Source organism: Symphalangus syndactylus, chromosome 13, assembly GCF_028878055.3.
Source record: "Symphalangus syndactylus isolate Jambi chromosome 13, NHGRI_mSymSyn1-v2.1_pri, whole genome shotgun sequence".
NCBI lineage: Eukaryota > Metazoa > Chordata > Mammalia > Primates > Hylobatidae > Symphalangus > Symphalangus syndactylus.
In genome coordinates, this window is record NC_072435.2 from 32,415,486 (window position 1) to 32,437,942 (window position 22,457).

General features: G+C 53.6%; 2 protein-coding genes across 6 annotated transcripts in view; one reads left to right on the forward strand and one right to left on the reverse strand.

Annotated features, from left to right (window-relative positions):
* On the reverse strand, positions 1-13,920 carry GTF2F1 (general transcription factor IIF subunit 1). 4 transcript variants are annotated; one of them, XM_055238267.2, is made up of 13 exons: positions 13,307-13,903; positions 13,180-13,226; positions 12,229-12,301; positions 9,525-9,718; positions 7,481-7,651; positions 3,696-3,871; positions 2,121-2,274; positions 1,978-2,039; positions 1,782-1,901; positions 1,545-1,618; positions 1,325-1,463; positions 982-1,099; positions 1-894 (listed from the first exon to the last, which is right to left on the reverse strand). In XM_055238267.2, exons 1-13 carry the CDS (start codon positions 13,316-13,318, stop codon positions 690-692), a joined length of 1,545 nt encoding a protein of 514 aa, XP_055094242.1. In that variant the 5' UTR covers positions 13,319-13,903; the 3' UTR covers positions 1-689. The 4 variants fall into 4 exon arrangements, with proteins under 4 accessions (XP_055094242.1, XP_055094241.1, XP_063471968.1 ...); XM_055238266.2 differs by having other exon boundaries at positions 3,687-3,871; positions 13,307-13,897; XM_063615898.1 differs by lacking the exon at positions 7,481-7,651 and having other exon boundaries at positions 13,307-13,920.
* Positions 13,897-22,457, forward strand: part of LOC129460447 (adenylate kinase isoenzyme 1-like) — a 17,371-nt gene continuing 8,810 nt past the window's right edge. Inside the window, exons 1-3 of one of the 2 annotated variants that reach the window (XM_055238272.2) lie at positions 13,897-14,176; positions 16,376-16,574; positions 18,872-18,985. In XM_055238272.2, coding sequence (XP_055094247.1) covers positions 14,019-14,176; positions 16,376-16,574; positions 18,872-18,985 — 471 coding nt within the window. In that variant the 5' untranslated portion in view covers positions 13,897-14,018. The remainder of the gene's footprint in view (positions 14,177-16,375; positions 16,575-18,871; positions 18,986-22,457) is intronic. The other variant, XM_055238274.2, reaches the window with a different exon arrangement.

Consider the following 22,457-nt stretch of genomic DNA (forward strand, 5'->3'; position numbering starts at 1 on the left):
TTTATTATTATTTTTTATTTATTGAGACAGTCTCACTCTGTGAGTGCAGTGGCATGGTCTCGGCTCACAGCAACCTCCACCTCCCAGGATCAAGTGATTCTCGTGCCTCAGCCTACGGAGTAGCTGAGACAACAGGTGCCCGCCACCATGCCTGGCTACTTTTTTTGTGTGTGTGCCAGGATCTCATTCTGTCACCCAGGCTGGAGTGCAGTGGCACCATCATAGTTCACTGCAGCCTTGAACTGGGCTTAGCCTCCCAAGTAGCTGGGAGTGCAGGTGCTCACAATCATGCCCAGCCAAAACTGAAGACTTACTGGGCTATGTGGTGGATAAGTCACAGCTGAAGAGAGACTTAGGGAAGTGGAAGGGAGAAGTGTAGAAGTTACCCAGTGGGCAGCACAGGCCCTTGGTCAGTGTGAGGGAAGCTGAGCCAGGAGAAGGAGGACAATAAGGCCTAACAGGCATCTGAAGATTCCAGAAGGAAGGGCCAGAGGAGGAGATGGCTTAACTTTTCCAGAATTGCTAACTACAGGGCCCTGGGAGTCAGGGAGCAGGATGGCGAAGGGGCAGTGAGAGCCTGAAGTTCTGGAGGACAGAGCCATGTATTGGACAGAGCCTCACTCCAGGATGGTGAAGGGGCAGTGAGAGCCTGAAGTTCTAGGGGAGACAGCCGTGTATTGGACCAAGCCTCACTCCTTGAGGGAGAAGTGCATTTTGTCATTGATCATCTTGCGCTCGGGGTTGAGTCGCTTGAGGATCTGGGCCAGCACGTTCACTGTCTGCTCACTGCTCAGCCCTGTCTTCTTGGTCTGGAACTTTTTCAGCAGGTCCTTAGTGGTCATGGGCTTCCGTGTCAGGTAGCGGCGCACGGCATCCTCAGTCACCTGCACGTCACTGAGAATGGGAGGACGGGGAAGGTGGCATCAGTGAGATTGTCCCCAGTAGCCCTTGCCCTGCCCCCGGCTGTCTTCGTCAACTTACCCACTGCTGGGTGTTGTCTTGCCCGATGGCGGCTGGGGGGTCGACTTCCCGGACAGGCTCTGGGGTCCCGCGTCCATCCGCAACCGCTTGGCTGCAGGCATCTCGCTCACCCGCTTCCCTGTGGGAGTGGGGTCAGGGCTGAGTCGGGGGCAGGAGGCGGAACCCCTGGGCAGGACCCCAGGCTAGGCAGTGCCAGGATTAGGGTTCAAGGGGATCAGGGACAGACAGGCCTCCACCCGCATCTCCATCCCCTCTCTGTCCTGAGCCCCAGCAGAGGTCGGGAGGCTGTGACTGTGCCTGTGGGGAGTGGGGAGTGGGGAGTGGGGAGGCCACGGGCGCTCACCTTGCTCGAGTTTGCTGGCAGCCGCCCGCAGGGTGGAGGAGGTGCTGCCACCCTCTGTGCTGGGCGTGCCTGGGCGGCTGTTGCCCCTTGAGCTCCCTCCCGACGGCTTCCGCTCTCTCTTGGGTGGCGTCTTCTTCTTCTGCGGAGGTCAGGGTGGGGTGAGGAGGGTGAGTCTGCAAACGGACTCCCAGGCCTCCCCGGCCACTGGCCTGGGCCTTACCGCCATGAAGAGGGCCGAGGAGGCCTCGCTGTCAATGTCGCTCTCCTCTGAGCTGTCCGACTCCTCGCTGCTGTCTGCGGGGCACAGGAAAGGGATCAGGGCCAGAGCAACCCCAGGACCTGGTGCCCACTGGTACCTCCACTGCAGATGAGGGAGGCCTGCAGGGAAGAGGGGAGGAGGCAGCAGGGCGCCAGGGCCTGACCGGAGCCTCCAATATGGGGGCCACACATGCCGCACCTTTCCTGCGCTTCTTCTCCTGTGGGGTGGGTGCCTTCTTCTCCTCCTCCTCCTCCTTGTCCTCCTCAGGCGGCTTCTCCTCCTCACTCTCCTCACTACTGTCACTCTGCTCATCGACACCTGGCGGGGGAGGATATGAGCAAGAGCAGGGAAGCACCGCCCCCATCTCCCCAGGGCCCGCCCGGCCACCGCCTACCCTTGGGCCCCTCCTCCTGCTGCGGTGCCTTGGCCTTGCTCTCAGGCTCGTCTTGGGAACTGCTGTAAGACAGGGTCGGCAGAGGATGAGCGCGTGCCCGCGAGGCCGCATGGGGTCTCGCAGCCGCCTCCGGTCGGCCTCACCTGGAGCCGTCTGACATGTAGTCCACCTCCTGGCCCTCGAAGTCCCCATCATCGCTGTCCTCGAAGGCCTCATCGTCTGAACCCTTCTTCTTCTTCTTCTTCCTGCCGCCCTTGGCCAGCGGCGCCTTCTTCTTGGCCTTGGGGGCTCTGCCGCCTGGGAAGGGAGGAAAGGAGGGAAAGCGAGGAGGAAGGCAGCGGGTATTTATTGTGTTTTTCACATTTTGTGCAGTTTTGACATCCTGGGGGGCCTCACTGATTGGGGAGACTGCCCCTCCAGGGCCAGCCCAGGAGCTCAGCTCTCCTAAACAAACTTCCGGCAGACCCCACACCCCCAACCACCTTCTCTAACGCTCACAGACCACTCTCCCTCTCCCAGACAGGTGAGGCACCCGATAATCAGGGCCAGCCCCTACAGCCCAGAGCGCACAGGAATTATTGAAACTGATCAACCAAGAGTTGCCGTTTCTCATAGGAACCCCCGTAAAGGCCACGGCCAGGCCAGGTGCAGTGGCTCATGCCTGTCATCCCAGCACTTTGGAAGGCTGAAGTGGGAGGATGGCTTGAGCCCATGAGTTTCAGACCATCATGGGCAACATAGTGAGTTAGACCCCAGTCTCTACAAAAAAATACAAAAATTAGGCCGGGTGCGGTGGCTCACGCCTGTAATCCCAGCACTTTGGAAGGCTGAAGTGGGAGGATGGCTTGAGCCCATGAGTTTCAGACCATCATGGGCAACATAGTGAGTTAGACCCCAGTCTCTACAAAAAAATACAAAAATTAGGCCGGGTGCGGTGGCTCACGCCTGTAATCCCAGCACTTTGGCAGGCCGAGACAGGCAGATCACCTGAGGTCGGGAGTTTGGGACCAGCCTGGCCAACATGGTGAAACCCCATCTCTACTAAAAATACAAAAATTAGCCAGCGTGGTGGTGCATGCCTGTAGTCCCAGCTACTCAGGAGGCTGAGGTGGGAGGATCACTTGACCCTGGGAGGTCAAGGCTGCAGCGAGCTGTGATTGTACCACTACACTCCAGCCCGTGAGAGAGAGAGAGATCCTGTCTCAAAAAAAAAAAAAAAAAAGGCCATGGCTCAGCTCTCCTGGGCTCTGGCCTTGCCTCCTGACTGACATCACTGCTCCTCCACGCAGCCTCGCCTGACTCTCATTCTTTTTTCTCTGAGACGGAGTCCCTCTCTGTTGCCCAGGCTGGAGTCCAGTGGCGTGATCTCGGCTCAACACAACCTCCATCTCCCAGGTTCAAGCGATTCTCCTGCCTCAGTCTCCCGAGTAGCTGGGACTAGAGGCGTGCACCATCATGCCCAGCTAATTTTTGTGTTTTCAGTAGAGACAGAGTCTCACTGTGTTGGCCAGGCTGGTCTCGAACTCCTGATCTCAGGTGATCTGCCTGCCTCAGCCTCTCAAAGTGCTGAGATGACAGGCGTGAGCCACCGCGCCCGGCCCCACTTGTCTCTCATTCTAGGGCCACTGTGAACGACGGCAGACTTTGCCTTCACTGGCACCGCCTGAGCAGGCACCTCTGTGACCTAATGCCTGGGCCCCCGTGCTCACCCTCCTCACCGCTGGCGTCACTGGCATCGGACGACATCTCCAGGTCGTCCTCCAGGTCGTGGATGCGCAGCTCGCTCGCCTTCCTGCGGCCGCGTTTCTCCTTCTCCTCCTCGTCCTCGTCCTGGTCCTGATCCTTGAGCCGCCGCTGCTGCATGATGCTGAAGTGGTTCAGCACCTTGTTCCTCCTGCGGGGCAGGCACGGGGGGCTCATGCCGGGCCTGGCACCACCCTGCACCTGCGCTTGCAGGGGGCGAGCCCCAGGACACCACCCACACAGCCTTCAATGTGATGTGGCCACTGGGGAGTTGGGCTGTGGCACAGGACTCCCTGAAACCACACAGACAGAGCCGGCCCTTCCTGCCTTCCCTTTCTGCCCCGAGTCCCCTAAAGAGCAGGTCCCCACGTGCTGCTGGAGTCTCAGCACCTCCCTCGGACTCTGAGTCTGGCCCCAATCCAGTCACACTAGTTTCTTGCTATGTTTTTTATTATTTTTTTATTTTTTGAGACAGAGTCTCGCTCTCTTGCCCAGGCTGGAGTGCAATGGTGCGATCTCAGCTCACTGCAACCTCTGCCTCTTGGCTTCAAGCAATTCCCCTGCCTCAGCCTCCCGGATAGCTGGGGTTACAGGCGCCTGCCACCATGCCCAGCTAATTTTTTTTGTTTTTTGTATTTTTAGTAGAGACAGGGCTTCACCATATTGGACAGGCTGGTCTCGAACTCCTGACCTCATGATCCACCCACCTCGGCCTCCCAAAGTGCTGGGATTACAGGTGTGAGCCACCACGCCTGGCCAGATCTCTTGTTATCTTAATTTATAGATATCTTTTTATTTAATGACAAAACATACTGTTTCCACTGGAACAATGTAACATTGTCTCATTGCTCACAGAAGCTTTAAAAAACAGGACTGCAGGCTGGGCTGGGCGCCGTGGCTCACGCCTGTAATCTCAGCACTTTGGGAGGCCGACGCAAGTGGATCACCTGAGGTCAGGAGTTTGAGACCAGCCTGAACAACATGGTGAAACCTCGTCCCTACGACAAACACAAAAATTAGCCAGGCATGGTGGCGTGTGCCTGTAATCCTGGCTACTCAGGAGGCTGAGGCAGGAGAATCAGTTGAACTCAGGAGGCAAAGGTTGCAGTGAGCTAAGATTGCCCCACTGCAATCCAGCCTGGGTGACAGAGTAAGACTCTGTCTCAAAAAAAAAAAAAAAAAAAAAAAAAAAAGGACTGCATTTAATGAGAAGTGTTAGGAATGCATCTAACATGGGCAAGGCCCGGGCTGGTATGAAAGATAATGAAACTGCTGCATAACACTGTGAGTGGCTTTACCCCACTGAGCCATGCACCAAAAAAGTGACAGCTGGGTGCAGTGGCTCAAGCCTGTCATCCCAGCACTTTGGGAGGGGAGGCCGAGGCTGGAGGCTCGCTTGAACCCGGGAGTTTGAGACTAGCCTGAGCAACATGGTGAGACCCCATCACCATTTCTTCTTTTTTTTTTTTGAGTTGGAGTCTTGATCTGTCACTGAGGCTGGAGTGCAATGGCGTGATCTCAGCTGACTGCAACCTCTGCCTCCCAGGTTCAAGCAATTCTCCTGCCTCAGCCTCCTGAGTAGCTGGAATTACAGGTGCCCGCCACCATGCCCGGCTAATTTCTGTATTTTTACTAGAGATGGGGTTTCACCAAATTGGCCAGGCTGGTCTCGAACTTCTGACCTTGTGATCCACTCTCCACATGCCCAGCCTGAACAGTTCTTAGCTAAGTAGATTTAACATCTGATCAAGAGATGGCATTCTGGCCAGGCACCGTGGCTCACACCTATAATCCCAGCACACTGGGATGCCAAGGCGGGCAGATCACTTGAGGCCAGGAGTTCGAGAGCAGCCTGGGCAATATGCTGAAACCCCTTCTCTACTAAAAGTATAAAAATTAGCCGGGTGTGGAGATGCACGTGTATAGTCCCAGCTACTCACGACGCTGAGGCAGGAGAATCGCTTAAACCCGGGAGGTCGAGGTTGCAGTGAGCCAGTGAGCTGAGATGGCACCACTGCACTCCAGCCTGGGTGACAGAACGCGACTCTGTCTCAAAAAAAAAAAAAAAAAAGAGACGGCATTTCTCCTTTGGTTAACATCCAGGTTTTACACAATTTTATAAAATGCCAAATTCTTCTCCCTAAAACTTACAAAGCAGATTCTAAGGAAAATACAGAAAAGGGAACCTGCCCTCCCAGCAATGATTGATCGACTGATTTTACAGTGGAGCCCCAGGAACTCAACCAACGTGGAGCAGGCAGGCAGTCCTGGCGGATGTTGTTCCAGGGGAGCAGGGGTAACAGAAACTGCCCCACAGGCTCAGAGGCTCATGACCCGGTGGGGCGGACGCTCTGACTTCGTGCCATTTACTGGGGTTGCTTTTGGAGCTGAGCCAACCTACACTCTTCAGAAATTTTAAAACCAAAGGAAATGATTAAAAACTAAAGCAAGGGCCAGGCATGGTGGCTCACGCCTGTAATCCCAGCACTTTGGGAGGCCAAGGGGGGCAGATCACCTGAGGTCAGGAGTTTGAGACCACCTGGCCAACATGGTGAAACCCTGTCTCTACAAAAAAATACAAAATTAGCCGGGCGTGGTGGTGCATGCCTGTAATCCCATTTCCCTACTCGGGAGGCTGAGGCAGGAGAATTGCTTGAACCTAGGAGGCAGAGGTTGCAGTGAGCTGAGATTGCACTACTGCACTCCAGCCTGGGCAACAAGAACGAAACTCAGTCTCAAAAAAAACCCACAAAAAAAACAAACAACAAAAAAACACTAAACCAAAATGGGAAAAAGATGTTTGTTTTGTTTTGTTTTGTTTTTTTGAGATGGAGTCTCGCTCTGTCGCCCAGGCTGGAGTGCAGTGGTGCAATCTAGGATCACTCCAAGCTCTGCCTCCCGGCTTCCGGGTTCACGCCATTCTCCTGCCTCAGCTTCCTGAGTAGCTGGGACTATAGGCGCCCGCCACCACACCCAGCTAATTTTTTGTATTTTTAGTAGAGATGGGGTTTCACCGTGTTAGCCAGGATGGTCTCGATCTCCTGACCTCGTGATCCGCCCGCCTCGGCCTCCCAGTGTGCTAGGATTACAGGCATGAGCCACCACGCCCGGCCGAAAAAGATGTTTTTTTAACCCTCTGGGAGCCATCAACTCTTTGAGCATCTGCTCATCTGTGACCTGTGCAAATGCCATTTTGCAAATGCGTCCAGAGTGCCCTCCCCACCATCTGCAGGCACCCTATGGCGGTGGTGGCCCTAAGGTCTCATCCAAAGCCATATATCCAAGACCAAGTGCTCTGGGCCCCCAGCCTCATCCCCCTGCCCACAGTCACTCTGCACTGGCCTCATGCACTGTGTCCCTCCACAGCCCTTAACTGTACCCGCCCCACCTCTGAGGCCGATGTCACTGCTAGAGAAACCCTCCTTGGATGCCCTGCCTGGAGCTGCTGCCCTGCAGTGGATCTGGCTCTGTGACCTGCGGCCTGCGGAAAGCCAAGGGGGCAGTTAGACCCCACCCTGCTCTGCCAATTTGAGCTCCGGGTCACAGACTCTGGCTCTGGCAGCACCCTCTGGGTGCCCCATTGTGGCCCTAAGGCCTCCTATCTGTTTCCTCCTGACCTGACAGCTCCGAGATGGCCGAGTGGGGTCTGCCCTGGTTACCCCTGAGTCCCCAGCTCCCAGCACAGGGCCTGGTGATATACCCATGGCAAGGCACCCCATTTCCCTCACTTCTGTCCCCAGCCACCACCCAGCCCACTCACCTCTCCCACTCCTCCTCGGCCTCCTCGGCAGTGAGGGTGCGGTGCCGGGCCAGCGGCGTGAAATTGTACCAGTTGTGCACGGGGAAGGCCTCGAAGGCCCCGTCGGGGCACTGGGTGAAGATGTAGTAGGACGTATTCTCTGTCACGCCGCCCTTCTTGATGCCCTTGAACCTGCAGGGAGCCACGGTCATGGCCTGGCCCACAGAGACCAGCCCCAGTCCCGCCTGTGTCCCCTGGGGACCTGCCTCCTTTGTGGCACTTGCCATAGGAGAAAGAGCAAGGAATGGAGGCCTGGGCAGGCCCTTCAACCACCTGGGCCTCGTCAATTTCCACATCTGGGGAACAGAGCCGGCGCGCCTACCCTGCAAAGTGCTGGGCGTGTGCGCATCGGGATCACTTCTGGAAAGACCATGTGAGATTATCTCAGGAGAGCCCAACCCTGCAGTCAGACTGTCTACATTTGCCTCCAGCTCTGCTACCTGTGGGCCATACCCAGGAAACTGAGAAGCCAAGTGAGAAGATGGGGCGGGAAGGCATGGCCAAATATTTTTTTTTTTGAGATGAAGTCTTGCTCTGTCACCCAGGCTGGAGTACAGTGGCACAATCTCGGCTCACTGCAACCTCCACCTCCCGGGTTCAAGTGATTCTCGTGCCTCAGCCTCCCGAGTAGCTGGGATTACGGGTGTCCGCCACCACGCCCAGCTAACTTTTGTAGTTTTAGTAGAGACGGGGTTTCACCATGTTGGCCAGGCTAGTTTTGAACTCCTGACCCCAAGTAATCCGCCCGCCTCGGCCTCCCAAAGGGCTGGGATTACAGGCGTGAGCCACCGTGCCCAGCCATGGCATGGCCAAATCTGAAGTGGACACCTGGCCCAGGCCACCATTCCCTCAAGCCTAAACAACTGCCCAGCCTCCTTGGGGCCTCTACCTCATTCTCTTCTACCCCAAAGGTCCGGACAATCTGGGTGAGTGCCCCTTCCCTGCCTGTAGCTTTCCAAGGCTCCGCTGGGCCCAGCACATCCTGGCACCCGCTGCCCTGTGTGAGCTGCCTGTGTCTGTCACTATCACCCAACTGCTATGCCTAGAGCACCCTTCATCAACCTAACCTGGACCCCTCCTGCTCTGCCCTCAGTCTGCCCCCTCTGAGAGGTCATCTCAAGTGTCATGAGGCCCCAGGGCTGCCCACCCAAGCTTCCTGCATTGTGGCACTCAGAGCTGCCTCAGAGCCAGGCACAAGCACCAACTCAGTGAACTATCTTCAAAAACACAACCCCAGGGCCTGGGCAGTGGCTCACGCCTGTAATCCCAGCACTTTGAGAGACCAAGGTAGGAGGATCGCTTGACCCCAGGAGTTAAAGACCAGCTTGAGCAACACAGCAAGACCCCATCTCTACCAAAAATACAAAAATTAGCCAGGCATGGTGGGGCGTGCCTGTAGTCCCAGCTACTCAGGAGGCTGAGGTGGGAAGATCTCTTGAGCCCAGAAGTTGGAGCCTGCAGTGAGCTACAATCGCACCACTGCACTCCAGCCTGGGCAACAGAGTGAGACCCTGTCTCAAAATAAATAAATAAGTAGGCTGGGCGCGGTGGCTCACGCCTGTAATCCCAGCCCTTTGGGAGGCCGAGGCAGGAGGATCACGAGTTTGAGACCAGCCTGACCAATATAGTGAAACCCTGTCTCTACTAAAAATACAAAAATTAGCTGGGCGTGGTGGTGGCAGGCACCTGTAATCCCAGTTACTCAGGAGGCTCAGGCAGGAGAATCGCTTGAACCGGAGAGGTGTAGGTTGCAGTGAGCCGAGATCGCGCCACTACACTCCAGCCTGGGCGACAGAGCAAGACTCTCTCAAAAAAATAAATAAGTAAAATAAGATAACATAAATAAATAAATAAATAAAAAATAAAACCCCACATGGATGGAAGCACCTCCATCGCAGCAGTGGGAATCTGAGGTTCAGAGAGGGTACACCACAAAGTATGTAAGTTGAGGCCTGGGGATGTGGACTGGTCACTAAGCCGGCACGGCCACTGCCCCACCACTTACTTCCTGCCTGATTTGCCGTTGACCCGGAGCAGCCAGGGCTGGTCCTCGGGCCGGAACTCCTTGAGGACGATGCCGTACTTCTTCCTCCGAGCCTCCTCCCGAAGCTTGCGGTTGAACTCGCTGCCCGCGCCCGATTCGGGCATCTCCTCCTCTTGGTAGATTTTCTTGTTGCTCAAGTCTCGCTCCAGCCGAGCCTAGGGGAGCAGGAAGCAAAGCCTCTCAGGGTCCCTGGCTTTGCTTGGGTGGTGCCCCCCTCCAGGAACGCCCTTCCTTGCCCTAGGCCGAGCTCTAGATGCTCAAAACCAACTTACCACTTGGCAACAAGGGAGGAGAATGGTAGCCTTTGACGAATCTGGGTAAAGGGAATTTAGGCGAGCCTTGCACTCTATTTTTGCAACTTAAAAGCTTGAAATTATTTCCAAATTAAAATTAAAGAGAAAAAGACCACCTGGTGACCATCAAGCAGGCAGGCCATCAGAGGCCTGAGGAATGTAGAAGTAATTAGACTTCACTATTATCTACAGCAAGCATCTGGTTCCAGGATTCTTTTCCAAAAATCTATAAGTAACTAGAATTTCCACACATCTCCAGAATGCATGCATATTGAAACTCATTGTGCTGTGGCTCACACCTGTAATCCCAGAGCTTTGGGAGGCCAAGGCAGAAGGATCACTTGAACTCAGGAGTTTAAGATCAGCCTGGCATCAGAATGGCTTGAACCTGGGAGGTGGAGGTTGCAGTGAGCCAAGATCATGCCACTGCACTCCAGCCTGGGTGAGAGTGGCACTCTGTCTTAAGAAAAAAAAAAGGCCGGGCATAGTGGCTCATGCCTGTAATCCCAACACTTTGGGAGGCCGAGGCGGGGTGGGTGGATCATGAGGTCAGGAGATAGAGACCATCCTGGCTAACACAGTGAAACCCCGTCTCTATTAAATATACAAAAAATTAGCCGGGCGTGGTGGTGGGCGCCTGTAGTCCCAGCTACTCGGGAGGCTGAGGCAAGAGAATGGCATGAACCTGGGAGGCAGAGCTTGCAGTGAGCTGAGATCGCACCACTGCACTCCAGCCTGGGCAACAAAGCGAGACTCAGTCTCAAAAAAAAAAAGGCCGGGCGCGGTGGCTCACGCTTGTAATCCCAGCACTTTGGGAGGCCGAGGCGGGCGGATCACGAGGTCAGGAGATCGAGACCACGGTGAAACCCCGTCTCTACTAAAAATACAAAAAATTAGCCGGGCGTGGTGGCGGGCACCTGTAGTCCCAGCTACTCAGAGAGGCTGAGGCAGGAGAACGGCGTGAACCCGGGAGGCGGAGCTTGCAGTGAGCCGAGATTGAGCCACTGCACTCCAGCCTGGGCGACAGAGCGAGACTCCGTCTCAAAAAAAAAAAAAGATCAGCCTGGGCAACATAGTGAGATCCTATATCTATTTTTTAAAAATAAAAAGGCTGGGCATGGTGGGAGGCTGAGGCGGGTGGATCACTTGAGGTCAGGAGTTCAAGAGCAGCCTGACCAACATGGCAAAACTTCGTCTCTACCAAAAATACAAAAATTAGCTAGGCGTGGTGGTGGGTGCCTGTAATCTCAGCCACTTGGGAGGCTGAGGCAGGAGAATGGCTTGAACCTGGGAGGTGGAGGTTGCAGTGAGCCCAGGTCGTGCCATTGCACTCCAGCCTGGGCGAAAAGAGACTCCATCACAAAAAAATAAAATAAAATAAATAAAAAGAAACTCATTGTGCAATACTTGCTGACATTAAGGCACCAAAATCTCTACAAATGTAACCATTTATCATGACCTATGTGGCTAATATGATCCGAATTACCCTTAAGCTCTTGATTTAAGGTCCATATATACCATTTCCAAACCACTCTAGAATCAGCCACATCTCATAACCTCCACTGCCTCCAGTGCCCCACCAGGACTCACCTAGACCAGTCCAGTTGCTTCTACCCTGGTCTCCGTTTTTTTGCCCTCAAACCCACAGTTTGTCTCCCCACAGCAGCCAGATCACACTACAACTTCCCAGTTGAAGACGCTTTAATGGCTCCGAACGTCCTTTCTAGAGCCTCTGATGGCAGGGGCTCTGGGAAAGCCCCCAGCCCAGTCCTCCCTTGCCCAGATAAACCTTGGCCAAAAATGTCCGACAGTGGGCACAACTTCTAAATGTTCTCCTTTAAGGAGAGGCCTCCGGTGGACCTACCAAACCTAACTTACAGGGACACCCAGGAGCTCGACCTGGGCCTTTGCCATTTCCTTTTTTTTTTTTTTTTTCTTTTGAGACAGGGCCTTGCTCTGTTATCCAAGCTGGAGTGCAGTGGTACAATCATAGCTCACTGCAGCCTTGAACCCCTGGGCTCAAGCAATCCTCCTACCTCAGCCTCCTATGTAGGACTACAGACCCACACTATCAGCCCCAGCTAACTTTTTTATTTTTTTGTAGAGTTGGGGGTCTTGCTATTATATTGCTCAGGCTGGTCTTGAACTCCTGGCCTTAAGCAAGCTTCCTGCCTCAGTCTCCCAAAGTGCTGGGATTACAGGTGTGAACTACTGCACCCAACCCTTTGTCACCTATCTTTTCTTCACTTGGAGAAAAGTGAGAAAACTAAGATTTAGTTACTATGACAGTTAAGCAACTATCACAATCACCAAGGTCAGGGGCAAGTTCTCTCACCACCCCAGCCCCCAACCCCCAGGACTCAGGGACTTACCTGATTCCACGTAGCAAAGTTGACTTTATCGGCTGCATTAAAAGCCATGATGTTATATTTTTTGGTTGTATTCCTGGAACGGATTAGAAGAGGCAGTGTCAATCCAATACAGCAATTCAATCATTAACTTAATCAGTCAATGCCACTGAACCATTAATTCAATCAATCACCCAGCTGGATCGTTAATTCAATCAAATCATTAATTTAATTCAATCACAACTCAACTGAACCATTAATTCAATTCAATCATTCCATTCAATTGAATCATTAATTCAATTCAATTCACTCAACAAACCCACCCAGCTTCATTCAGCCTGTTTTGCCTGGCAACACTGGATACAGAAGACTCCAAGGATTCCCAGTGTGCCAGAGAAGCTAGACCCATCCTCTCCTGACCCCAGGCAGAAGAAGAGCAGATGGAGGGACAAAGATTTGGGGGAACCCAAGATGTGGAGATTATTGTGAACTCAGCCTTGGGGAGGAGGGAGGACAGGCAGGGAGTATTTCCTGGAGGAGGAAGATACTGGAGCTGAGTTTTGCAGAATCATCAAGAATTCACCCAGCAGAGTTACAGTTTAGGGGTTGAGGGGAGGCACTCATGGCAGAGGGAACAGGATGTACAAAGGCCTGGAAAGGAAAGACAGCCTGACCACTTTGAAACAGGACGAGGAATATGTCCTTAGCGCTGGCCTGGGCATCATGGGATCATATACTCCTCGAAGGTTAGGCCAGGAGGCTGGATCGCCGTGTGTTAATGCACTCATTCATTCATTCGTTCAAAAAAGCAGTGTTGTCCCCAGAGAAGCCTCAGCTTAATCCCAGCCCTGCCCTCCAAGTCTCTCCCGGTCTGGAGGGAGAACAGACAGGGCCAGAAACGCCTGGCTAAGAAGATCGTGAAGGTTTTCATTTTTGGGGGGTGGAGAGGAGTGGGAGACGGGGCTGGGGACTTACTTAGGAACTCGAACGACGTATTCAGTGACATTCTGGCTGCTAGGGCCCTGCGGAAAGAGGAAGCGGTGAGTGAGGGGTTGCCGAGGTCGCCGTCGGAACCCCCGAACCCCGCCAAATCCACACTCACTAGGGCCGCCATGGGCAATGGTCAGTGGTTCCGATCTGGTCCGACCCGGGTTCCTTTCGTCTCCTCTGGCGTGCGCGTCCCTCGATCCCGGGGAAGCCGCCGCTCGGTGTCGGGTCTCTGTCCCTGAGCGAGGACCCCAACCCTAGGCGCCTCTGGCACGGGGAAAAGGTAACCGGAAGAGGCGCTCAGGCTACTCCGTCTATGCTTCTGCGGTCGCCTAACCCGGAAGCGAAACCCTCGAGCGGCCGCGTCGCTATGGCAACCTTCTTAGCGACTGTGGCCACCTCAGTGCGCAGTCACTTATGCTCCTCCGCGGCTATGGTCACCTCAAAAGGGCCACCACGGTCCCTTTTTAGACTCAGCAAACCTAGGCCGAGTCTGAGATAAACTAACGGGCCTCTGTCGCTGGCGCTCCTGTATATAACACGGTTAACTTCATCAAATGGGGGACCGCCCTCTCTCGTGACGTCAGCACCCAAGGACCGTAGAGCATCCTGGGTGGGAAGAGGAAGACGAATACCCCTTGCTGGCTCCCAGGCACTTTGCGCATGCGCCAAGCCGCTCCGGACCTAGGGGGCCAAGGAGGCCGCGTCACCATAGCAACCGAGGCCTACTCGGGTCAGGTCGAACCGCAGCTTGGCTCCCCGTGGGCCTGTTTGGGGTTCATTTCCTCCCCCTACCCCGAAGGGGTGGACCCCGTCATTCCCGCAAAATGACCGAGGCGGGGACCCTTGTGACGTTGAGCCAAGCCAGGAGGGGTCAGAACCTGGGCGGGGTCGGGCGCGACCGCCCCAAGAGCTGCTGGCCGGATGGGTCTCTGCAAGTCCAAGCTGCCCGAGGTGGGCAGGGCTCTGAGGCCCCAGGAGAAGGGTAACGTCGCGGGGGCGGCTGGCTGGCTTCCTGTGGGGAAGGGAAGGAAGCTGCAGAGAACAGGAGGGAGATCCAGGATCCCCTACCCCGTTCCAGGCATGCACACACCCCCCAAAATCATGGCAGTAACACAGCTGCGCATGCTCACGGCGCAACCATTCATTGCTCCACTTCGGAAATAGTCCAGCACCTCCTGGGTTCGGGGCCCCGAAAGGTGAATCTGTCAAAGCAGCTCCCCACGGAGGATTACAGTGTCCTCTCGAGGGTTACAGTGTCGTGGAGGAGACAGATTCATAACATGGGAATCTACAACCCAGGAAGGAGCAGGAGAAGCACAGCGGGGCTCTGAGGGCTCAGAGAAGAGGGGAGGTTTCAGTTGGGCACTGACGGATGCATAGGAGTTGGCTAAGCAAAGGGAAGGGGAGCAAGACACAAAAGTTGGGCCATGAACTACAGACACCGTCGATGTGTCTGTTTTTATTTATTCCTCATCCACCACTAAATGTCAGAAACTGCCAGCTCCTGGGAATATAGGAATGAGGGAGGCAGAAATAGTCCTTGCCCTCACGGAGTCGAGTCTGGCTTGGGGGAGACAAGAACGAGTAAACGGCCGGGCACGGTGGCTCACGCCTGTAATCCCAGCACTTTGGGAGGCCGAGGCGGGCGGATCACCTGAGGTTGGGAGTTCGAGACCAGCCTGACCAACATGGAGAAACCCCGTCTCTCCTAAAAATACAAGATTAGCCGGGTGTGGTAGCACATGCCTGTAATCCCAGCTACTTGGGAGGCTGAGACAGGAGAATCGCTTGAACCTGGGAGGCAGAGGTTGTGGTGAGCCGAGATCACGCCATTGCCCTCCAGTCTGGGCAACAAGAGAGAAACTCTGTCTCAAAAAAAAAAAAAAAAGAGAAAGAAAAAAAAAAGAACGAGTAAATAGAGAAGATCATGACAGACTGTGGCCATTGCTGTGGAGGAAATCGGTGTCTCAGACAAGGAGTGATGGGGGGAAGCTCTAGACAGAGGCTAGAGAAGGCCAGATGGAAGTTGTGGCCAGAAGGAACTGGGGCAGGCAGGGATTTTCCAAGCAGAGGAAACAGCAAGGGAGAAGTGAGTTTCAAATTCAAAGAACTGAAGCCCCCTGGGGCTGGGACAGAGGGAAGGGGAGTATGGGATGGGGCTGGGACAGAGGGAAGGGGAGTAGGGGATGGGGCTGGAACAGAGAGAAGGGGAGTATGGGATGAGACTGGGAGCGTGGGCAAGTCCCTGCCTCTCACTGAACCTGGGTTCCCTCCACCGTAAAATGGGATGATAGAGTCCTCAGGATGCTTTAAGGAGATGCCGTGTGCGAAGGGCCTGGCCTGCCCAAGTTCACATCTTTGTTTTTTTTTGTTTTGTTTTGTTTTGTTTTGTTTTTTGAGATGGAGTCTCGCTCTGTCGCCCAGGCTAGAGTGCAGTGGCATGATCTTGGCTCACTGCAAGCTCCATCTCCTGGGTTCATGCCATTCTCCTTCCTCAGCCTCCCAAGTAGCTGGGACTACAGGTGCCTGTCACCACGCCCAGCTAATTTTTTATATTTTTAGTAGAGACGGGTTTTCACCGTGTTACCCAGGATGGTCTCGATCTCCTGACCTGAAGTGATCCGCCCGCCTCGGCCTCCCAAAGTACTAGGATTACAGGCATGAGCCACCGCGCCTGGCCACATCATTTTTTTTTTTTTTTATGGAGTCTTGCTTTGTCACCCAGTCTGGAGTGCAGTGGCACAATCTCGGCTCACTGCAACCTTTGGCTCCTGGGTTCAAGCGATTCTCCTGCTTCAGCCTCACGAGTAGCTGGGATCACAGGCGTGAGCCACCACACCCAGCTAATTTTTTTTGTATTTTTAGTAGTGATGGGGTTTCACCATGTTGGCCAGGCTGGTCTCAAACTCCTGACATCAAGGGATCCACCCGCCTCGGCCTCCCCAAAGTGCAGGGATTATAGGCGTGAGCCACCACACCTGGCCTCAAGTTCACATCTTCATCCAAAGCGGCACAAACACACAATGTGCCTGGCTATGCCCTTGAGAACAGAACCATACCCCTAAGATGCCACCCTACAGCAAAAGAGAGTATGCCAAGAGACTTTGTCCAATGTCACTCAGGGACACCTATGCCCCTACAGGGACTAACCCATCTCCCTCCCTCTTTCTGGGCACCACAGACATTCTCAAGTCCCCCCGATCATCTTTGTGATGGGGGGCCCAGGCTGCGGCAAAGGGACACAGTGCAAGAATATGGTGACCAAGTACGGCTTCTGCCACGTGGGGCTGGGCCAGCTACTGAGACAGGAAGCTCAAAGGAGCACGCAGCGGGGCTGGCAGATCTGTGACATCATGCTGCAGGGACTCCTAATGCCCGCGGTAGGAGCTCATGGGAGGGGTTAGGGAGGAAGGGGGTACCTTGGGACAACCACCCACCAGGAGGGCTCATGGGACCCAGAGGTTGCAACTTCCCTGCCATTGCCTTGCTGCACTGAACCTTCGTTTCCTTATCTGTGAAAAGGAGAGATCCCATCAAAAGGCCGTAGGGGTCCGGCGAGTGGCTCGCGCCTGTAATCCCAGCACTTTGGGAGGCCAAGGCAGGTGGGTCACCTGAGGTCGGGAGTTTGAGACCTGAACAACATGGAAAAATCCCATCTCTACTAAAAATACAAAATTAGCCGGGCGTGGTGGCGCATACCTGTAATCCCAGCTACTCAGGAGGCTGAGGCAGGAGAATCACTTGAACCTGGGAGGTGGAGGTTGTGGTGAGCTGAGATCATGCCATTGCACTACTCCAGCCTCGGCAACAGGAGCAAAAGCCTGTCTAAAAAAAAAAAAAAAAAAAAAAAGAATCACTCACTAGGGAAGCTCTCACTGTTTGGTGAAATGGAGGGTGCCCCATTCATGAATTGCAAATAAAGGTCAATTTGAGCTAAAAGAAAATCACTCAAGGACAGACACAGTGGCTCATGCCTGTATTCCCAACACTTTGGAGGCCAAGATGGGTGGATCACGAGGTCAGGAGTTCGAGACCAGCCTGCCCAACGTGGTGAAACCTCTTCTCTACTAAAAATACAGAAATTATCCAGGCGTGGCAGTAGGTGCCTATAATCCCAGCTACTCAGGAGGCTGAGGCAGGAGAATAGCTTGAACCCGGGAGGTGGAGGTTGCGGTGAGCCAAGATCGTGCTACTGCACTCCAGCCTGGGCGATAGACCCAGACTCAGTAAAAAAAAAAAAAAAAAAAGGCCGGGTGCAGTGGCTCACACCTGTAATCCCAACACTTTAGGAGGGCAAGGCGGGTGAATCACTTGAGGTCAGGAGTTCAAGACCAGCCTGGCCAACATGGTGAAACCCCATTTCTACTAAAAGTACAAACAAACAAACAAAAAAAATCAAAATTAGCTAGGCATGGTGGCACGCACCTGTAATCCCCAGCTACTCGGGAGGCTGAGGCAGGAGAATCGCTTGGATCCGGGAGGTGGAGGTTGCAGTGGGCTGAGCTCACACCATTGCACTCCAGCCTGGGCAACAGAGTGAGACTCTGTCTCAAGAAAAAAAAATGGCTAGGTGTGGTGGCTCATGCCTGTACTCCCAACGCTTTGGGAGGCCGGATCACCTGAGGCCAGGAGTTCAAGACCAGCCTGGCCAACATATAGTGAAACCCCATCTCTACTAAAAAATACAAAAATTAGCTGGGCATGATGGTGCACACCTGCAATCCCAGCTACTTGGGAAGCTGAGGAAAGAGAATCGTTTCAACCCCGGACGTGGAGGTTGCAGTGAGCTGAGATCACGCCACTGCACTCCAGCCTGGGCAACAGAGTGAGACTCCATCTCTTTAAAAAACAAAAACAAACAAAAAAATCACTCAACAGAATTAGTTAGTATTTATTTCCTTTGTCACCCCGTGAAGCCACTTCCTCACCCGAAAAATGAAGGGGACCCCAGTACCTGCCTCATAACATGGTGATGATTAAGGTACAAGCCCAGCACTGGCATGCCTACTTTTGAGAAGCAGGTTTTTGTTTTGTTTTGTTTTGGTTTGGTTTGCTTTGTTTGAGGAGTCTCACTCTGTTACCCAGGCTGGAGTGCCATGGCACCATCTTGGCTCACTGTGGCCTCTGCCTCCCGGGTTCAAGTGATTTTTGTGACTTAGCCTCTCGAGTAGCTGGGATTACAGGTGTGCACCACCACGCCCAGCTTATTTTTGTATTTTTAGTGGAGACAGGGTTTCACCATGTTGGCCAGGCTGGTCTCGAACTCCTGACCTCAGGTGATCCGCCCGCCTCAGCCTCTCAGAGTGCTGGGATTACAGGCATGAGCCACTGCACCCAGCCTAGTTTTTGGATTTTTAGTAGAGACAGGGTTTCACCATGTTGGCCAGGCTGGTCTTGAACTCCTGACCTCAGGTGATCCATCTACTTTGACCTCCCAAAGTGTTGGGATTAGAGGCGTGAGCCACCACACCCAGTGAAGAAGCAGTTTCCTTAGAGCATTGTAGCAGACTCAGAATCCAGGGCGCCAAGCAGGGCATAGTCACCCTGTCTTCACCAAAAGTCCAGATGGAGGAATAGAACTTGACAGGGAGAGCCGCCTTAGAAACTGATCTCCCCAGGGTGATTCGGCAGGGAAAGAAGGGCTCCTGGGTGCTGAATTCGCCCCCTTCCTTCCCAGGGCATCATCCTGGATATGGTCAGTGACAACATGTTGTCCTGCCTAGAGAGCCGGGGCTTCCTCATCGATGGTTTTCCCTGGGAGCTGAAGCAGGCCATGGAGTTTGAGCACATCGTGAGTGGCCCCGAAGTGTGGGTGTGGGTGTGTTCGTGTCTGTGTGCATGTGTGGAGGTGTGAGGCCATCCCTCCCTGCCCACCTTGGATAAGGCTGCACAGACTAGAGATAAGAAAGGCTGAGATACAAGGAGAGAGGAGATGCTGAGAGGGAAATGGAGTTTTTTTGTTATTTATTTATTTATTTATTTATTTATTTATTTATTATTTTTTAGACAGAGTCTCCTTCTGTTGCCCAGGCTGGAGTGCAATGGTGCAATCATGGTTCACCACAACCTCTGCCTCCTGGGTTCAAGTGATCCTTGTGCCTTAGCCTCCTGAGTAGCTGGGACTACAGTAGGCACCTGCCACCATGCACGGCTAATTTTTGTATTTTTAGTAGAGATGGGGTTTCATCATGTTGGCCACACTGGTCTTGAACTCCTGACCTCAAGTGATTTGCCTGCCTTGGCCTCCTAAAGTACTGAGATTACACGCGTGAGCCACCATGTCGGCCTGTTTTTTTTGGGTGGTGAGGACAGGGTCTCACTCTTGCCCAGTCTGGAGTGCTGTGGTGCGATCATAGCTCACTGCAGCGTTGAGCTCCTCCCACCTCAGCCCCCAAGTACCTAATTTCCTTTTTTTTTTTCTTTAAGACAGAGTCTCTCTCCGTTGCCCAGGCTGGAGTGCAATGGCGTGATCTCGGCTCACTGCAACCTCTGCTTCCCGGGTTCAAGCGATTCTCCTGCCTTAGCCCCCTGAGTAATTGGGATTACAGGTGCCTGCCACCACACCCGGCTAATTTTTTTTTTGTATTTTTAGTAGAGACGGGTTTCTCCATGTTGGCCAGGCTGGTCTCGAACTCCTGACCTCAGGTGATCCACCCACCTTGGCCTCCCAAAGTGCTGGGATTATAGGCATGAGCCACCGTGCCCGACCAAGTACCTTTTTTGTTTGTTTGTTTGTTTGTTTGTAGACATAGGTTTCCTCTATGTTGCTCAGGCTGGTTTCTAACTCTTGGCCTCAAGCAATCCCCCCACTTCAACCTCCCAAAGTGCCGGGAGCATGAGACCCTGCACCTGCCTGGGAAACAGTGTTCTATTATCAAGGGAAAGTCAGGGTGTTGGAAGTTTCTAGAACCCAGATGAGGAGCTAGGGAGCTCTCGGAGGGCAGGGAGGAAGTCATTTCAGTATCTTCCTGCCCAGTTCCTGGCATGTGGTGGGTGAAACATTTGCCCACTGAATATCATGTGGGTTTAGCATCCTTCCTAGGCCATAGAGAGGGATTCGTGTTGTTCATTCATCTGTTCATGCAACCACCTGTCCCCGAAGTGTTCTTAGAGAAAGCCCTGCCCTTGGGGCTAGGGATACAGAGTTTACAAGATGCCGACATCAGAGTGGGAAAGAGAGGCACGGAGTCATGCAAAACAAAGACATTTCCGGGCTGGGCGCAGTGGCTCACGCCTGTAATCCCAGCACTTTGGGAGGCTGAGGTAGGCGGATCACCTGAGGTCGGGAGTTTGAGACCAGCCTGGCGAACATGGTGAAACCCCCTCTCTACTAAAAATACAAAAAAAAATTAGCCAGGCATGGTGGTGGGCGCCTGTAATCTCAGCTACTCGGGAGGCTGAGGTACAAGGATCGTTTGAACCCGGGAGGTGGAGGTTGCAGTGAGCTGAGATCGCGCCACTGCACTCCAGCTTGGTGACAGATGGAGACTCTGTCTCAAAACAAACAAACGAATAAAACCTACAAAGACATTTATAATAGCAGTTAAGTGCGGCGAAGAATAGGAAACAGAATGACATTTGGGAGGAACGAGAGTGTGCTCTTTTGGGCTGGGTGGGCTGGGTGGGCTGGACGGTGGCCTCCCTGACGTGGATACATTGGGGCCCTGAGTGGAGGATGAGGAGCTGGTGCTGGGAAGGTTGGAGTGAATTTCTTCAGGTGATTTTCACACTTCAGCGTGGCTTTTGTGCAAGCAGCTGTCTGAACACATGAACAGTGATGATACTGTGGACTGAACAAGGAGGGATCTTTTTGATTCCGTTTGGAAACAGTTGAGCAGGAAGAGAGAGGCCGGGTGCAGTGGCTCACGCCTGTAATCCCAGAAATTTGGGAGGCCAAGGAGGGCAGATCGCTTGAGCCCAGGAGTTTAAGACCAGCCTGGGCAACATAATAAGACCTCTGTGTCTACAAAAAAAATTTAAAAATTAGCCAGGCGTGGTGGTGCATGCCTGTAGTCCCAGCTATTCAGGAGGCTGAGGTGGGAGAATCACTTGAGCCCAGGAAGTCAATGCTACATGAGATACAATTACACCACTGCACTCCAGCCTGGGTGACAGAGCGAGACCCTGTCTCTAAACAAACGAACAAACAAACAAACAAAAAAAACATAAAAACAGGAAGGAAAAGAGAAGAGAAACTGTCCATCAGGCTACAGACCTTGAGGCTTCTGAGGCTTGCTGGATTCCAGTTAAAATACCTTTTGATTCGAGACCAGCCTGACCAACATGGAGAAGTCCTATGTCTACTAAAAATACGAAATTAGCCGGGCGTGGTGGCGCATGCCTGTAATCCCAGCTACTCGGGAGACTGAGGCAGGAGAATGGCTTGAACCCGGGAGGCGGAGGTTGCAGTGAGCCGAGACTGCACCCTTGCACTCCAGCCTGGGCAACAAGAGCGAAACTCCGTCTCAAAAAAAAAAAAAAAAAAAAAAAAAATCCTTTTGAAGAAGCACTTTGATGGAATCAAAGGTCATGGGGGCCAGGGCAGCTGTTCCCACATGCAGGTAGGGGCCCTGCCCTTTGTTCACACCTACATCCAAGGAATTCTGTTGGGCTCATAATTCGTTGTGATGGGGTTAAAGGGCAAATCTCAGGCCTCCGCCTCAGGACTGGGGGTTCTCCGAGGGCAAAGGCCGGGCTCATTCATTTCTATGCCTGCCCCAGCCTCAGGCCAGTGCCCGGAAGAAAGCAGGTCCCCAGCTCCACCAGTGGCCTCTAGGTCTCAGAACAGAGGCTACAGACCGTGGCGTGGGCCCCTTTGGGTCCACCAAAGTGTTCGGTTTGGACTTTACAGCATTTTGCATTTTCCTTTTTGGATTCACGGCCAACATTCGACAACAGGGAGCTTCCACATCAAAACTCCAGCTTCTCTTGAAAACCGACTGACTTGGCAACGCAGGGCCTGCACGTCCCCATGGCAACAGCTGCGTGAACGCTTCCTGAGCTTTTATTGAGCCCAGCACTGTTCTCAACACTCTGCATGGATGAACTCATCTTCCGGAACGTTCCAGGCATTAGCATCCCGATGTTTTGCAGAGCGATCGGGGAGCTGCAACAGGGTCACACAACGTAGGTGGGGAAGGCAGGGCAGAAGCCCAGGCAACCCCACTCCTTGGGCCCATATTTTTTAACTTTTTATTTTATTATAGAGAGGGGTGCCAGGCGTGGTGGCTCACGCCTATAATCCCAGCACTCTGGGAGGCCCA

Bases quoted from the DNA above. Each gene is read 5' to 3' on its own strand.
- GTF2F1 (XM_055238266.2), bottom strand. The intron at 1,619-1,781 runs GTGCGGCATGTG...TGTGCCCCGCAG, and splicing joins GGAGAAGAAGCGCAGGAAAG to ACAGCAGCGAGGAGTCGGAC. The intron at 1,100-1,324 runs GTGAGCGCCCGT...CCACTCCCACAG, and splicing joins TGCCAGCAAACTCGAGCAAG to GGAAGCGGGTGAGCGAGATG.